This window comes from Sceloporus undulatus, chromosome 2 (genome assembly GCF_019175285.1).
Source record: "Sceloporus undulatus isolate JIND9_A2432 ecotype Alabama chromosome 2, SceUnd_v1.1, whole genome shotgun sequence".
NCBI classification, from domain to species: domain Eukaryota; kingdom Metazoa; phylum Chordata; class Lepidosauria; order Squamata; family Phrynosomatidae; genus Sceloporus; species Sceloporus undulatus.
In genome coordinates, this window is record NC_056523.1 from 157,798,075 (window position 1) to 157,814,041 (window position 15,967).

Here is a 15,967-nt window from a genome sequence, read left to right on the forward strand (position 1 = left end):
CAGTCTGCTTGGGATTCTCCGTTTTCCAGGAGTTTTTCAAATATGATTTCCAATGGCTCCGATATTACAATTGCCAGTTCTTTTATTACCCTTGATGTAGTTCATCTGGTCCTGGAGACTTAAATTCATTTAGATTAACAAGGTATCCTCTACTACTCTTTACTTATCTGTGCTGAAATTCCCTATTCTGTCCTCTGCCCATTATCCTCAGGTTGAGCACCCTTGCTTTTCTGAGAAGACTGAGGCAAAGAAAGTGTTGAGTAATCTGCCTTTCTCTGTCTTCTGTTAGCATTTGCCATCTTTCCAACAGTGGCCCTACCGTTTCCTCCTTCTTCCTTTTGCTGCGGACTATCCAAAAAAGCCCTTTTTGTTGTCTTTAACCTCTCTAGCAAGCCTGAGTTAATTCTGCGCTTAGCTTTTCTGACTTTACTCCTACACATGCTGCTATTTTCTGAATTCCTTTTTTGTGATTACCCCCTTTTTCCATTTCTTATAATGTTCCGTTTCAAACTTATCTCGGTTGAAAGTTCCTTAGTCATCCATCCTGGTTTCCTGAACACCTCCCATTTTCTTTCTCACTGGAACTTTGAAATTGTGCTTCAGTATCTCTCTTTGAGAAACTCCATCCGTCCTGAACTCCTTCCCTTTTAGTATTTCTGACCAGGGATCACCCTCAATACTTCTCTAAGTTTACTGAAATCCGCTCTCCAAAGTCTAGAATGCATGTTTGACTACTGGCTTCTCCTTCCACTGTATTACAAACTCCAGAGAACATGGTCACTTCCACCTAACGATCCCACCACTTGCACCCATTAACCAAGTCATCCTTGTTTGGTAGGATCAGATCCAAAATAGCCGACCCCCTTGTTGCTTCTCTACCTTTTGGACCATGAAATAGTCTTCCAGGCAAGTGAGGAATTTGCTAGACCTTGAGGATTTGGCTGAGTTTTGAATTCCAACAAATATCAGGATAGTTGAAGTCACCCCACACTACTACATCTCTCTTTTCTGACTGTGTGATCATCGTTCTAGAAAGATATCATCCAATTCCTCAGTCGGACTTGGGAGTCTGTAGTAGACTCCCACCAAACATCCTTGTTGTTTCCCTCCCCTTTAATTTTTATCCAGATGCTCTCCACCTGGCTTCCATGATTGATGTCCTGGATCTCTCACTGGTGTAAATGCCCTGACATATAGTGCTATTCCTCCCCTTTCCTGTTTGGCCTATTTGCTTAAAAAGGTTATACCCTCTATTTCCACATTCCAATCATGAGACTCATCCCACAGGTTTCAGTGATGCCTATCATATCATTTTGCTTTGCTGTACTAGGAGTTCAAGTTCATCTGCTTATTTCCCAGCTCTGTGCATTATGGTAGAGGCATCGCAGACCATGGGTCCCATTACTTGTTGCTGTGCAAGTTTATTTGCCTCCCACTGTTGGGTCCTTGCACTTTTTTTTCTTGTTTCCTCATGCTGTTTGACTATTTTCTCCAGCCCTTTCGCCTTCCCCTTCCTTAATATTGTCTCCCTTCCCCACGGAACTCAATTTAAAGCCCTCCTGATCAAGTTCTTGAGACTGTTGGCAAAAACATTTCTTCCAACTGGTGTGAGATGCAACCCGTCCGTTGCAAGAAGTCCCTCCTCATGGAACCGCAGCCCATGATCAAAGAATCCAAATCGTTCTTGGCGGCACCATCTGCGAAGCCAGTTGTTCACATCCGCTATTTTCCTCTCCCTTCCTTCCTAAGCTGAAACCTACACAATGTATACACAAAGAAGGGGTCTGGCACCTTTCAGGGGAAGACAGATATCTAGATGGCAGAGCTGTTAAGACAATCACTCGCTCATTGAGAAGGAGGCTACCTCAATTGTCCTCTCCTCTTTGGGCAGCCTGCAAAACTTGTAGGGCAACTCCCCAAACTGCTTGCTCAAGGTTTAAAATGTACCTTTTTTTCCTGTGACCAAGCCTAGCAAGCTTGCTGGGTACGTGGTCGACTCGCTCTTAGGGTAATGGCGGCTTGCGATGGGGTCAGTCAGGGGTCATGATTTTTGATCGCTTGGCACCCAAAATTTATATAAAACCAAACTTGGTAACAGTATGGACCACAAAAAGGGCTTGTGAACAGGGCTGCATATGTCTTCTAGGCCACACTTAAATTAGTCTTAAATTAGTGTACTTCTAAATTAGTTCCTTTGGGATTATTTGGGATACTAGTGCCTACTTAACTTTTACCCTGCTTCAAACTTTTCCAATTTCACATCTTGGGGCTGATGATACTTAGTAATTGTTTTCATTTAGGCTTTTGGTGGCTATTATTTTTAATTTGTCATAGTAATCATTATTAATAGAGAATTGTCTTTTAATGAAATGTCTGTGTTTTTTTTAGGGCTGGATGAATGAGATCCATAACTATGACCCAGAAACCTACCATGCTACATTGACTCACTCGGTCTTTGTGAGGCTTGAAGGAAGCACCCTGAGACTTTCAAAACCTAACAAAAATATTTCTAGAAGGGCTATTTACAATGAAGCCAAGCCTGAAGTCACCTACATTAGCCAGAAAATTTACGACCTTACAGACAGCAAGGTGAGTTCTATTTATACTCAATTGGTGATTCCCTTTGACAATTAAATATGGTTTGGGGTTTTTTGTGTGTCAATTGCAGATTTTTCATCTGACAGCAGAACAGGCTATTTTGAATGACATGGACTGTGGCCAAGTAGAAAATTCTACGTGTTTGTCACAATATCTACCTCTGTCCTATTTTTTTTAATTTTTTTTTTAGAATGCTGCTTTCTCTCCCCTCTTATCACACACATGTACAGAGGACTAAAATGTATACTATTCTCACTATATTTTCATAGCCATTTATTTCTCATCAGTCCTGTTAACATTTTTTGGTCTCAAAGTTTTGAACAGGAATGGGACTGCTTTCCAAAAATGTGGGGTTACATTTCCTTCCTGTGACACCTCAGGGCAGCCTTCTCATCTTAAGATTTTAAAAACATTTTAGGGAGGGTTTTTTATAACTAAAAACACCTTGCACATATTCCTCTGGAGCATTTAGAGGCCAGTCATCATATCCCCCCTCCCCTCCAGCTCTTTCAGGTCAGTGGGAGATTTTATTAGACCAGGAGGTAAACTGGATTTTTTAGTAAAATTACTTTCAAAAACTCTAATGTAGGCCACTGAAGGGCCTTTGGGGACCTCAAAAGTGGGATGGGTGCAGTCCATGAGCCTCACTCTGTCCACCCCTGGCAATTTGTTTACCCAAATGGAATGGGCTTTAAAAAATTAAGAACAAAAATACTTCAGAGCATTAGGGTTGTATGCTTCAGTCATTGAACTATGAGTTCTGAGTTAATTAAAAGAATATAATTAATCAAGAATAGATTACCCACATGTACTGTTCCCATATGTGACATTAGTCTCCTGTTCCTAATCACAATTTCATTTAGGGATGAAGTTACTGTGCTCCTCTGGAGGATCTTTGCTCTGTTCTTCAGCCAAAGAATGTTCCCAGAGTGGTTTACAAAGATCAGTAATAATATAGTCCCTACCTCTGGCCTTAATAATCCAATACATGACACAAAAGGAAAAGGGATTGACTGGGAGGGGAGGAAAGCTAATTCAGGCACATTTCCTTAGTTACAAAATTCTTGTGAAGATCTCGATGAACAAAAGAGCCAAATGTTGCTGCTCTTACTATACAGCTGATAGAGTGATCTTATTTCTTTTCTTTTCTTTCTTATTGGACATCAAAACTATAAAACCAAACAGTTTTATTTCTTTGAACAACTGGATTTGACAAAAAATTATGCTTGGTTGTTTGGATTTCCTGAAAATAATTATACAAGTATCACTCTTTGAATCTAATGGAGAGCGCTTTCTGATAAAAGCTTATATCAGAATAAAAGTGTTGTTCTCTAAGGAGCCACATGACCCATTATCAAAGAAGACTAGAACTGTCCAAATAAAATGATTAAGTTTTCTGCAGCTTGGTTTGGGCTTCAAGTATTCCGAGAGCATGCAACTTTAGGGACTGCTGTGTTTATTGTGTAGCAACAGAAAACAGTACAGGTTTCAGTCTGTTTGACTTCTCAGGTTCAGGTGCACAGGAGCCAGTTCTAGCCAGCTCTTGCTCAATGAGATGGATGCTTAAGTTATTTTGGAAAGTTTGAAGTGGGTTGTTAAAAATGAACTGAGGACCCTTAACATTACAGTGAGACTTTGTTTTCACTGTTTGTAATTAGGGAGAGTGCCAAATTTCAGATATTAAGGGTCAGATGGAACTGGAAATTTTTTTTTGGACTAACTCCCAGAATCCCCTGGCCAACATAGTAGGGACTAGGGAGTTACGTTTCCTGGGAGGGAAGAATTCACACTGTTGCAAGATAAACCAGCTCCTGTCTCCTGAAATGCAACTTCACTGACAAACTGACAACCTTCAGCATGTCCTGTTTGCAACCTTCCTTTCTTCTTCTTTCCCAGTTTACATCATTGCAAGGGAAAGAAAGTAACAGCAGCAGGATGCTCAATCTGAGGGTGGCAGAGGGGCCATATTAGCTCTTCTGTGCCTGTTCTTCCCAAATTTTCAGAACATTCAGGAGGAAAGGCTGAGCTTTCTCTGAAGAAAGATCTCAGAAAAAGCCATGCCTCTTCCAAAACGTTATGGCTGAGAGTGGCTTTGCCTATTATAGTTAGTCCTCCATATTCAGTGATTCTGCAGCCATGTATTTAACCAGCCACAGCTCAAAAATATTCAGGGGGGGGATCCAAAAAGCAAACCTTTTCATATAAGGGATGCCATATTACTATGCAGTTGTATATAATGGGACTTAAGCATCCATGGATAACCACAGGGGGGTCTGGAATCAAACTTCAGCAGATACTGAGGGCCCACTATAGATACTGTGTTTGCAATAGATTATATATTTGATCAATGCATACTCCTTTCTAGTGAGATAAATTCTGAAACTGTCTCATAACTTATCTTCCAGATTTACCTTGTCCCCAAAACTTTGGCTCGGAAACGAATTTGGAATAAAAAGTATCCTATATGCCTTGAACTTGCGAGACAAGATGATTTCATGGCTAAAGCCCAGTCTGATAAAGAGACCTCAGAAGAGAAACCGCCTGTTGAAAAAGTGGAGCTAACCAGTGAAGAATCCAAGAAACTCTCTCAGGATGGGGCAAGGTCCATTACTCAGAAGGACCAAGTTCTTTATCTCTTTGGAAGGACTGGTAGGGAGAAGGAGGAGTGGTTTAGGAGATTCCTTTTGGCTTCCAAATTGAAATTTTATGGAAAAAAGCCAATATCTGTGTGTGGAAACAAACCAGGTAGGATTTTCCCCCCCAGCAAACTCAAAATATCAGCTTATTAAAGATTCATTGGAGTTTTATACTCCAGAAGGAATATTGAATATTCAGTGTGTTAAATAGAACATGTCTGGACTAACATCTTAGGGCAATTTAACTCATCCTGGAGTATTTCTGTATTTTATAACCATTTTTAAGAATACACATTTTTTATAATCTGTCATACATGGTTTCCTTCATTGAGAAGAAATTGAGCTTAGTGTATCAGTTCACATTGGAGTTTACAAATTTCTCGAAGGTAAAATATGAAGTCATGTTTCATCTTTAGAATACTGTATACATGTTTGTAGTGCACAGAAAATTCATTCTTTTCTCTGCATCCCCAGATTCTATTTTTTAAAAGGGTTTTTTTGTCAGTGGGCTTGGAAAATGTTTTGAACTGTTTTAAGAGTTATACTTGCTTCTCTCAGGTGTGTGTGTGTGTGTGTGTGTGTCCTATGGATCTTGTGAAATGTGGCATTGATGTTTCAGAATGATCAGAGACATGCCCCTCTACCTTCAGAGAAATAGTTAGAAAACAGAGAAGCCCAATGCATGCATATGACATGAATCAATGTTCTAAAAGTTACATTAGACTAACAACCAGTGTTTAGTGATTTTAAAATCGACATGTAGCAAGCAGCCATTAATTTTTAATAAATCCTTTTATCTCATCCTTCCTCTCCTATTACAAATCTTTCCTCCCTGTTTAAAAGGTTTATGGAACAAAATGTTTTGAAAGGTTGTAGCTTGCCATAGTACTTAGATTAGGTCTGGCTCTATAGAATAATACAGTTGTAGAATCTAGAAACTGGGCCATAAATGAACCTTCCAGCAGAGCTTCAAGTATGGTAATAATGCAATATTATCTTGATGGATATGGAGTCAATTTATGTTAAGCATTTAGTTACAAGAGTATTAGTAACACTTCAATTGTATATTTTACTAAAGATGGTTCCCTGTCTTTTCCTATAGTTTACTATATTCCCTGCCATAGTTTAAAAATATTTTTCCCATTACCTCTGGGGCAAAATGCTTAGATGATATGTAAAATATTAATATTAATATAAATCATGGAATCGTAGAGTTGGAAGAGACCACAAGGTCCATCCAGTCCAACCTCCTGCCATGCAGGAAATCTCAATCAAAGCATCCCCGACAGATGGCCATCCAGCCTCTGCTTAAAGACCTCCAAGGAGGGAGACTCCAATACACTCCGAGGGAGTGTGTTCCACTGTCGAACAGCCCTTACTGTCAGGAAGTTCTTCCTAATGTTGAGGTGGAATCTTCTTTCCTGTAGCTTGCATCCATTGTTCCAGGTCCTGTTCTCAGGAGCAGCAGAAAACAAGCTTGCTTCCTCCTGAATATGACATCCCTTCAAATATTTAAACCAGGCTATCATATCACCTCTTAACCTTCTTTTCTCCAGGCTAAACATCCCCAGCTCCCTGAGTCGTTCCTCATAGGACATGGTTTCCAGACCCTTCACCGTTTTAGTCGCCCTCCTTTGGACACGCTCCAGTTTCTCAATGTCCTTTTTGAATTGTGGTGCCCAGAACTGGACCCAATATTCCAGATGAGGCCTGATCAAAGCAGAATACAGTGGCACTATTACTTCTCTTATCTAGACACTATACTTCTCTTGATGCAGCCTAGAATCACATTGGCCTTGTTAGCTGCCGCATCACACTGTTGACTCATGATCAACTTGTCTACTTGGACTCCTGGATCCCTTTCACACGTAGTCTCGCTCAGCCACGTATCCCCCCTCCTATATCTGTGCATTTCATTTTTCTGTCCTAAGTGCAGTACCTTACATTTCTCCATGTTGAATTTCATTTTGTTAGCTTTGGTCCAGCTTTCTAGTCTATTCAGGTCATTTTGAATGTTGATCCTGTCCTCTGGAGTATTAGCTATTCCTCCTAATTTGGTGTCATCTGCAAATTTGATAAGTATGCTCCCAATTCTGTCATCCAAGTCATTGATAAAGATGTTGAATAACACTGGCCCCAGGACAGCGCCCTGTGGGACCCCACTGGCCAGGCATCCTCCTTTTTTCAGTGGCTTGGTTTTGGAAATTCCACTGTTTTGACAGATCTAAATTATAGCCATGTATTGCACTTTTGAACCCTGGTCTGTTCTTTCAACCACTACTTGGCATGTTGTTTTGTCCCCTTCTCAGTCAACTTGGTGTCATCTAATGTTCAGTCTTGTATTTGCAAGCTAAAAGAGAACTGAGTTCTGCTTTTCAACAAATTACATTTTTTGACAGTTCTCCAGTCCCTAACCCGTCAGATAAGCAGGGGCTTCCCATTTACACTTTTCCCATGTTTGCATAATTTACGGAAGTAATCCTTCACATCATGATTCAGAAGTGGACAACTTGTGGCCCTGCAGGTGCTGTTGGAATGCAACTCTTATCAGCCCTAGCCATTATTGCTGGCATCTTAGCCTAAATCATGAAAGTTATAGTGTTACAGCTGGAAGGCCATACCCTGTTTACCCCTAATTTAGGAATTATTTCATTCAGAATTTCTTTTGCAAAGTTGAAATTAATTTATTAATTTGTTTGTAATGTAGATCTGAGATTTTTCTTCTCAGAGCTTGGAACACCTAAATTTTGGACTGCAGCTCCCAGTTTTCTCCAGACATACTGCTTCAGGAATTCTGAGAACTGTGGTCCAAAAATAATTTTTTCAAGCACTGCTTCTTACCCTAAATGCAGTGGCGTGTAGCTTTGGCTCCTCACTCACTTTGGTCATAGCTTAACTCATCTTGATGTGTTATGAACTTGTACTGGAACAGAGTAAAAGGATTCAGAAATCATAGAGTCTTAGTGGAAGAATGTGTATAGGTTTTTCTCCATGATTTGTGAGCATATGGAGCTGCTTAGATCACAAAGGAGCTCTGATTTCCTTGCTTTCATATACTGGATTCATTGGGCTTGGACAACCATGTTGCAGTTTTGGCTGCCTTCTTACTCGGGTTTTGTGTGCTCTGTGCTTCTTTGTGGTTCCTTACCTTTCCAAGTCATAGTTGATTCTTACAGTTGCCAGAATATATTTTTCTAATTAAGGAATAGATGCTTTTTAATTCTTAATGTATTAATTTATTTAATACTAGGAGCCAGTTTTATTCCCATTTGCCTTAGGCACCGTATTGTGAAAATGCATATCTGTTTAATTAATGATTAAAGTACATGTATAGCAGACATAATAATAATAATAATAATAATAATAATAATAATATAATATTTTTATTTATAGACCAGTATTCCGCAATGATCATACAAAAACAAAAAAATTGCAAGGCCTCTCTCCCCCTCAAGTGGTGGTTGGAGAGGGCTCTTTGTCTTCCAGGCCAGGCTCTCTCCCCCTCGAGATGGTGGTTGGGAGGGCGCTTTGTCTTCCAGGCCAGGCCTCTCTCCCCTCGAGATGGTGGTTGGAGGAGGGCGCTTTGTCTTCCGGCCAGGCCTCTTCTCCCCCTCGAGATGGTGGTTGGGAGGAGGCGCTTTGTCTTCCAGGCCAGGCCTCTCTCCCCCTCGAGATGGTGGTTGGAGAAGGGCGCTTTGTCTTCCAGGCCAGGCCTCTCTCCCCTCGAGATGGTGGTTGGAGGAGGGCGCTTTGTCTTCCAGGCCAGGCCTCTCTCCCCTCGAGATGTGGTTGGAGGAGGGCGCTTTGTCTTCCAGGCCAGGCTCTCTCCCCTCCGAGATGGTGGTTGGAGGAGGGCGCTTTGTCTTCCAGGCCAGGCCTCTCTCCCCCTCGAGATGGGTGTTGGAGGAGGGCGCTTTGTCTTCCAGGCCGGCCTCTCTCCCCCTCGAGATGTGTGGTTGGAGGAGGGCGCTTTGTCTTCCAGGCCAGGCTCTCTCTCCCCCTCGAGATGGTGGTTGGAGGAGGGCGCTTTGTCTTCCAGCCAGGCCTCTCTCCCCTCGAGATGGTGGTTGGAGGAGGGCGCTTTGCTTCCCGGCCAGGCCTCTCCTCCCCTCGAGATGGTGGGTGGAGGAGGGCGCTTTGTCTTCCAGGCCAGGCCTCTCTCCCCCTCGGATGGTGGTTGGGGAGGGCGCTTTGTCTTCCAGGCCAGGCCTCTCTCCCCCTCGAGATGGTGTTGGAGGAGGGCGCTTTGTCTTCCAGGCCAGGCCTCTCTCCCCCTCGAGATGGTGGTTGAGGAGGGCGTTTGTCTTCCAGGCCAGGCCTCTCCCCCCTCGAGATGGTGGTTGGAGGAGGGCGCTTTGTCTTCCAGGCCAGGCCTCTCTCCCCCTCAAGATGGTGGTCAGGAGGAGGGCTCTTTGTCTTCCAGGCCTGGCCTCTCTCCCCCTCAAGATGGTGGTCAGGAGGAGGGCTCTTTGTCTTCCAGGCCTGGCCTCTCTCCCCCTCAAGATGGTGGTCAGGAGGAGGGCTCTTTGTCTCCAGGCCTGGCCTCTCTCCCCCTCAAGATGTGGTCAGGGGAGGGCTCTTTGTCTTCCGGCCAGGCCTCTCTCCCCCTCAAGATGGTGGTCAGGAGGAGGGCTCTTTGTCTTCCAGGCCTGGCCTCTTCTCCCCTCAAGATGGTGATGGAGGAGGGTCTTTTGTCTTCCGGCCTGGCCTCTCTCCCCCTCAAGATGGTGGTTGGATACAATGTATGTCCAAATGATGTCTCCAGTGGTATATTTGGCTGACTTAAAATCAACTTCTAATTACAGTGGTGCCTCGGTTACGAAAGTAATTCGTTCCGCGGCCGCTTTCGTAACCCGAAAGCCTTCGTAAGCCGAAATGCCATAGGCGCTAATGGGGAAAAAGCCGCGATTCCGTGTAAAATAGCGCCGAAAGCACCAAAGTTTTTTCGTAACCCGAAAAAACTTCGTAACCCGGAAACAATAATTCCCTATGGGATTTTTTCGTATCCCGAAATTTCGTACCTGGGTATTTCGTATCCCGAGGTACCACTGTAACAGTAGTCTTGAATAGATAGTTTGGAATATGTTGTATCCCTTTCAACTGTGAGTGGATAAAACCAATACTTGCTCATTGTCTTGCTGTACAAAAAGCCTTATGGTCATTGCATTTCAGTGAAGTATTAGCATCTTAAATTCTGACTTTCAGGTTCATTCAGTTTTGTATTTAATTACTTATTAATTGCTGCACTTTTTCTCTCCCCATCCCCATTGCATTTAGTTCTTGCCAGCACACAGTAGATCCATAGCCAGTCTGGAGTTCTTACACACACGTAGTAGCAGCAAAGGAAGTGTAGAAGAAATCCTTTCCCCGCCAAAGCAGAAGGAACTGGCAGCTAGCACAAGACAAAAAATGTTGCTGGATTATATGTTATATGGCTAAGTGTATTCCCAAGAACATACAAGCCCCGTAGCTAGTCCTGTTCAAGTGCCGAGAGCAGCCCTTCAGTCGTGAAGAAGGTGAGTAATAGTTACAGTGTTCTTCCTTGAAATGTTAGGGTTACCCCTTGTTGACAATGGTGTGTTTTTCCATAAGCTTTTGCAAAATTCTGTCTGTATGGTCAGTGTTTTCTGTCTACACTGACACTGCCATTTATTGATTTCCATATATGCCTCCTCAGCAGCAGCTATCTGTTTATTCTATGTAATAGTTTAAATTTATACTGCCACCCATTAACAGATTTTACCCTTACAGGGTAAAATGCATTCATACACAATATTAAAAAATGCCATAATAAAACCACAAAAGAATGTGAGAAATGCATCATAAAACTTTCCTTTCTAGTGAAGAAAGAATGAAACAATAGGAGCTCCGATCTAAAAAGATTAACAAGAGTAAATTAATGAGAATCTGGGATTTATAATGATTATGATTATTTTAAGTATTTCTGTATTGCCTTCTAGTCCACCAAGGCTCCTGAGATTATGAACAAATAAAACCAGTTTAAACATACAAAGATTAAAAACATTTTAAACACATTAAAGAATTTTTTTTAAAACTCCTAAAAGCCTTCTAAAAACACTTAGAATCTAGTTTTGAAACTGTTAAAATTTCAAACATGGAATGCCTTGCAGAACAACACTGCTTTGGCTGCCCACTGGAAGCTTAAAAGACATGTAGCCTGCCCAACTTCCTTGGGAAGGAGTTCCACAATTGAGTGCTGCTACAGAGAAAGCTCTGTTACATGTACCCACCAACCTAACAATGGGGCCTCCTTCTGAAGATCTAAAATTTCTGGCAGGCTAATATGGAAGGTAGAATATTTGGATATCTTGGCCCCAGTTCATTTAGGGCTCTCTAGATCAACATCAGCACCTTGAATTGAGCTCAGAAACTTATTGGAAGCCACTCCGCCAGTGTTATGTAGTCTCTAAAATGCACACCTGATACCAGTCTGGCCACTGCATTTTACCTAGCTTCAGATTCTGAACACTTTTCAAGAGGCAACTAAGGCCCTTTACAGACCACCCAAAAAAGGGTGGTCTGCCGCGCTGTCATTTGCTACGCGGAGGAGCCCAGCGGCCAAAACGCACGACACCTCCACGCAACAAAAAAGAAACTGCAAAATGCAGCTTCTTCTTTTGGCGCGAAAATGCGCACAAGTCACCAATTGTGCACTTGCGGCATCATTTCCACTGTGCAACATGCAGACGTTGGCATCCACAACGTCAAAATGGCAGTGCCGTGTAGAACAGGCACTGCCATTTTGTACGTGCTCGGTGCGTACTAGGGTTAGGGGCGTCCGGAAGGACACCCCTTTTCTAACCCTAGTACATGCTGAGAACCATACTAGGGTGCCCATCTGTAACGGGCCTAAGTCATGAACCACTGGCCCAGATCAGTCTTCCACAAGAAAGAGTACAAAGAAGGTTTACATTCCTCCACCAGCTAAATGGCCAGTCCTCTCTGGCAGCTCTAATTAGCCTTGATAAGTCTAGCAGACAAGTGGTTGGGCCTCTCATGTGTCTTGGTGGCAGGAGCCCTGGTGGTACAGTGGTTAAATGCTGGTACTGCCAGACACAAGGTTGTGAGTTCAGTCCCAGTCTGGGGCTCCAGGGTTGATTCAGCCTTGGCATCCTTCCAAGGTCGCTAAATAAGTACCCAACTTTTGCGGGCAATTAGCTTACACCATTGTAAAACTGACTTAGGGAGTGTTTAAGCGCAACTGATAAGCGGGGTTATGAAATGCTAATGCTGTTGTCCCAAGAAACTTGTCCACATTTCATCTTGAAAAAACCTTGAAACTTATCCCATCAGTACTAGACATGTACATGTCTGAGAGTTATCTTCCCAGACTCTACCATGAAAAAGGGGGTGGTGAAGAGTTGTTACAAGGAAGGGCTTGTTCCAAAAGAATTTTCAGGCATTTTCCTCCTTAGTACCCATCCCCTCTCTATCACATAGTAAGGACATAAGCGAAACAGGGTCATTATTTGTCATTTCCTTCACTTAAGGGTAGCAAATATAAAGGGATGCATATGTAAAGGAGGTTTTATGTTTTCCACAGCCCAAAAGGTGACATGAATGAACTTTTTTCAATACTACCTTTACCAGTTTTTAAGTAGAAACACAGCACTGGGGCTGAACAGTACATTGACCCAATCCCCTTTCACAGTCTCAGCTTCCCAGCACAGCCACAGGTGGAGGTACTGGAAAACTGGTTGCAGTAGAGTACGTTTGTCAGAAGGATTTCCAGTCTCATTATTAAAAGTACAGGTGGGTTGTCCCTAACAAGTTCAGCAGGGGTTCTTCGTAATGTATCAGTATTTCCTCTGGCTGTCCAATAACTGTAGTTATTGCAGAATCTTTCTTTCTCTGCTGTTTGTTAGGATTTCACAGTTTTGCTAAAATGTCCTGTCCCTCAAATAATGTATGATTTCATTGGGGAATATGCTACTAAAGTACTTCAAAATTCTTCACGTTTTAATAACTTGCTATTATCATTTGTGAAATAGATTCTGGCTAGTCTGGAAATCTTGTGTTGTTGTTTCCTTTGTCACAGTAAAGATGAAATTGACTGAAATTGTCCTTTGTAAGATTTGTGAAAATTGCTCTAAAAGTGGAAAATCCTTGGTTTTCTGTTTTTAAACAGTTGCCCAGATGCATTGTTGTGAAGAAGAGGAGCAGGAAGCATGGGTAAATGCCTTTGCTAGGAAGAATCTTTTTGGATTTCTTGGGAGGAAAAGTACTGGTCTGACATTGGTCTCCACGACACGTACAACAAATGAAGCTTAGCAAAATAAAGGTATGAACACTTTCCCACATGTTTGGCCCTACCAAAAAAAAATAAATAATAGTTTGTGCACTGTAGGATGTTTACTTGCCTCCTGTGCGTCAGGTTAACTGCCCTGTTTGCTTTGACCTACAGGGAGCTTGTGTAGCTTGTTTAACCATGGACAGAAACCTGGGAGTGTTTCCCAGCCATGGGTTCCTTTCAGAAGTCTAAAAACAGCCTTCAGGAGGTCTTATATTTCTGCTTTAGTCTTCCTGTCCAATTTCTGGGAGTACTTTGTGTGATTTATTCATCAGCTTCTTTGTTCAAAGCATTTTTATATTGCTCTTCAGTTTAAAAGGCTGCCCGACAGACGTACACACAATCATTAGTAAGATAGTCTAGGCCAGAGGCAAGAATGTGATGGGTCTGAAATCCAGTTTTATGCCCTTTGGAACCTTTGAGAGGAGAGTGTGCAGACTGCCAAAAATGTGCACCCAAAGTAAAGAGGGATGTGGCTGCATGTATGGTCCGACTTTGCGAAAAGAAAGTTTTGTTTTTGTTTTTTTAGTGTTAAACCAGTACAGTGGAAACCTACAATCAATGTAAAAAGCAAACTGCCAGTCTGGGAGCATGCCGTTCATGCTTTCTTGCCCCGATAAAGGGCAGTCTGGGGCATTCTGGAGTTGCTGGAGGAATGCACAAAACTGAGCCTTCATGTGGCTACAAGGATGTAATTTGCCTGCCTCTGGTCTAGGTTCTAGAGAGAATATTTCTCCCATGGACATGCCTGTCTGATAGAAAAGCCTTCCTAGGCTTGCTTTCTCTCAATTGGTTTGAACTGCCTTTTTAGCCAAGTAGGTTGACTTGTGTTTGGTGCTGTTTTATTTTATTTGTATTTCTACTTACTGTTCCTACATTGCGTATTGTGTATACTACTGCAGGCATGTCTCATTGGAGAGTCGGCTGTTAGCTACTAGAATACATGTTGCATTACCTATGTTGGGAGACATTCACTTGATCTCCCCTTTGTTAGGGTGGTATTGGTACAAACCAGTGTGGTGGGGGTGATTGCCGCCCTGAACGTTGATCCCCAAAGTTTCACTAAAAGCTTGTTGTTTATGCCACTTTTGCAAGAGTTGGTCAGAATATGTATATGGCTATCCTGTCACCACTCCTGTTTTAAAAAGAGGCTCCATTCTCCCTTCTCCTTTTACTTTCTAGTTGCCGTACTTCATGAATGAGTTAACACTAACCGAGCTGGACATGGGAATTGCTGTGCCGAAGATCCTTCAAGCCTACAAACCTGCCATTGATTATAAAGGTAATATCTTAGATTTTTAATGCCGAAGATGCTTTAATAATGAAACTAACTGACATTGCCTAATGTATAATGTTGTTTCTAGTTAATATTAAAGGGGGGCGTTGTTGGGCTATGGATGTGATGTTAATGTATTTCCAATTTATATAGTATTGTAATTGCAGAGAGGCACCTATATATGTAAATGCTAGGTAGATTTAGATTTTTCCTTATTTCCTTTATATATGGCGGTTCATTTTCATTGGTTTTGTATCCTTTCTGAAATTTTACACTCTAGAAAAATTTCTGTTTCTGACTTGAGAACTTTTATGCACTTGGCTTATTGAAAAGAGGCTATTTTACATCAGAACTGGGGGGAGGGAGGTGGGGAAAAATGGGGAACACCTTTCCCCTTTTGAAGGGAGGATATTTAAAGCAGGGGTCGGCAAACCTCCGGCCGCGGGCCGGATGCGGCCCGCGGAGGCCTGTCGCCTGGCCCCCGGGTGGGTGTTTGCCGCCGCCGCCGCCGCCCGTAACGGCTCTTCACCGCTCTGGGCACCACCATTTTGGGCAAAAATGCGGCGCCCATAGCGGTCTCTGGGGCTATGGGCGCCGCCATTTTTCCCCCCAAAATGGAGGCGAAATCTCGGCGAACTCAGGGGATGTCGCGCGAGACTTCACCGCCATTTTGCCGCCCAAAATGGCGGCGCCCAGTGCGGCGAAAAGCCGCGAAGGGCAGCCGCAGGCGGCAGCGGCGGCAGGCCTTTAGGAGGCCCGCTGCCGTTCCTGGGGCCCTCCAGGAGCGCTCCGAGGGCGGCAGGGGGCCTCTGGGGGACCCGCTGCCGTCCCTGGGGCCCTCCAGGAGGGTCGAGGGCGGCAGGGGGCCTCTGGGGGGCCCGCTGTCGCCCCTGGGGCCCTCCAGGAGCGCTCCGAGGGCGGCGCAGGGGGCCTCCTGGGGGGCCCGCTGCCGCCCTGGGGCCCTCCCGGAGCACTCCGAGGGGGCGGCAGGGGGCCTCCTGGGGACCCCGCTGCCGTCCCTGGGGCCCTCCAGGAGGGGCTCCGAGGGCGGCAGGGGCCTCCTGGGGGCCCTTGCCATCCCTGGGGCCCACAAAGAAGCGCTCTGAGGGCGGCAGGGGCCTCCTGGGGCCTGATGCCGCCCCTGGG

At 43.7% G+C, this 15,967-nt stretch overlaps 1 protein-coding gene across 1 annotated transcript in view; it reads left to right on the forward strand.

Annotated features, from left to right (window-relative positions):
- Nucleotides 1-15,967, forward strand: part of TEX2 (testis expressed 2) — a 134,681-nt gene that overhangs the window by 94,396 nt on the left and 24,318 nt on the right. The window contains 7 exon segments of the mRNA XM_042451555.1: nt 2,389-2,589; nt 5,004-5,378; nt 10,512-10,712; nt 12,309-12,348; nt 13,384-13,436; nt 13,438-13,536; nt 14,728-14,827. Of these exon segments, the coding sequence (XP_042307489.1) occupies nt 2,389-2,589; nt 5,004-5,378; nt 10,512-10,712; nt 12,309-12,348; nt 13,384-13,436; nt 13,438-13,536; nt 14,728-14,827 (1,069 nt within the window).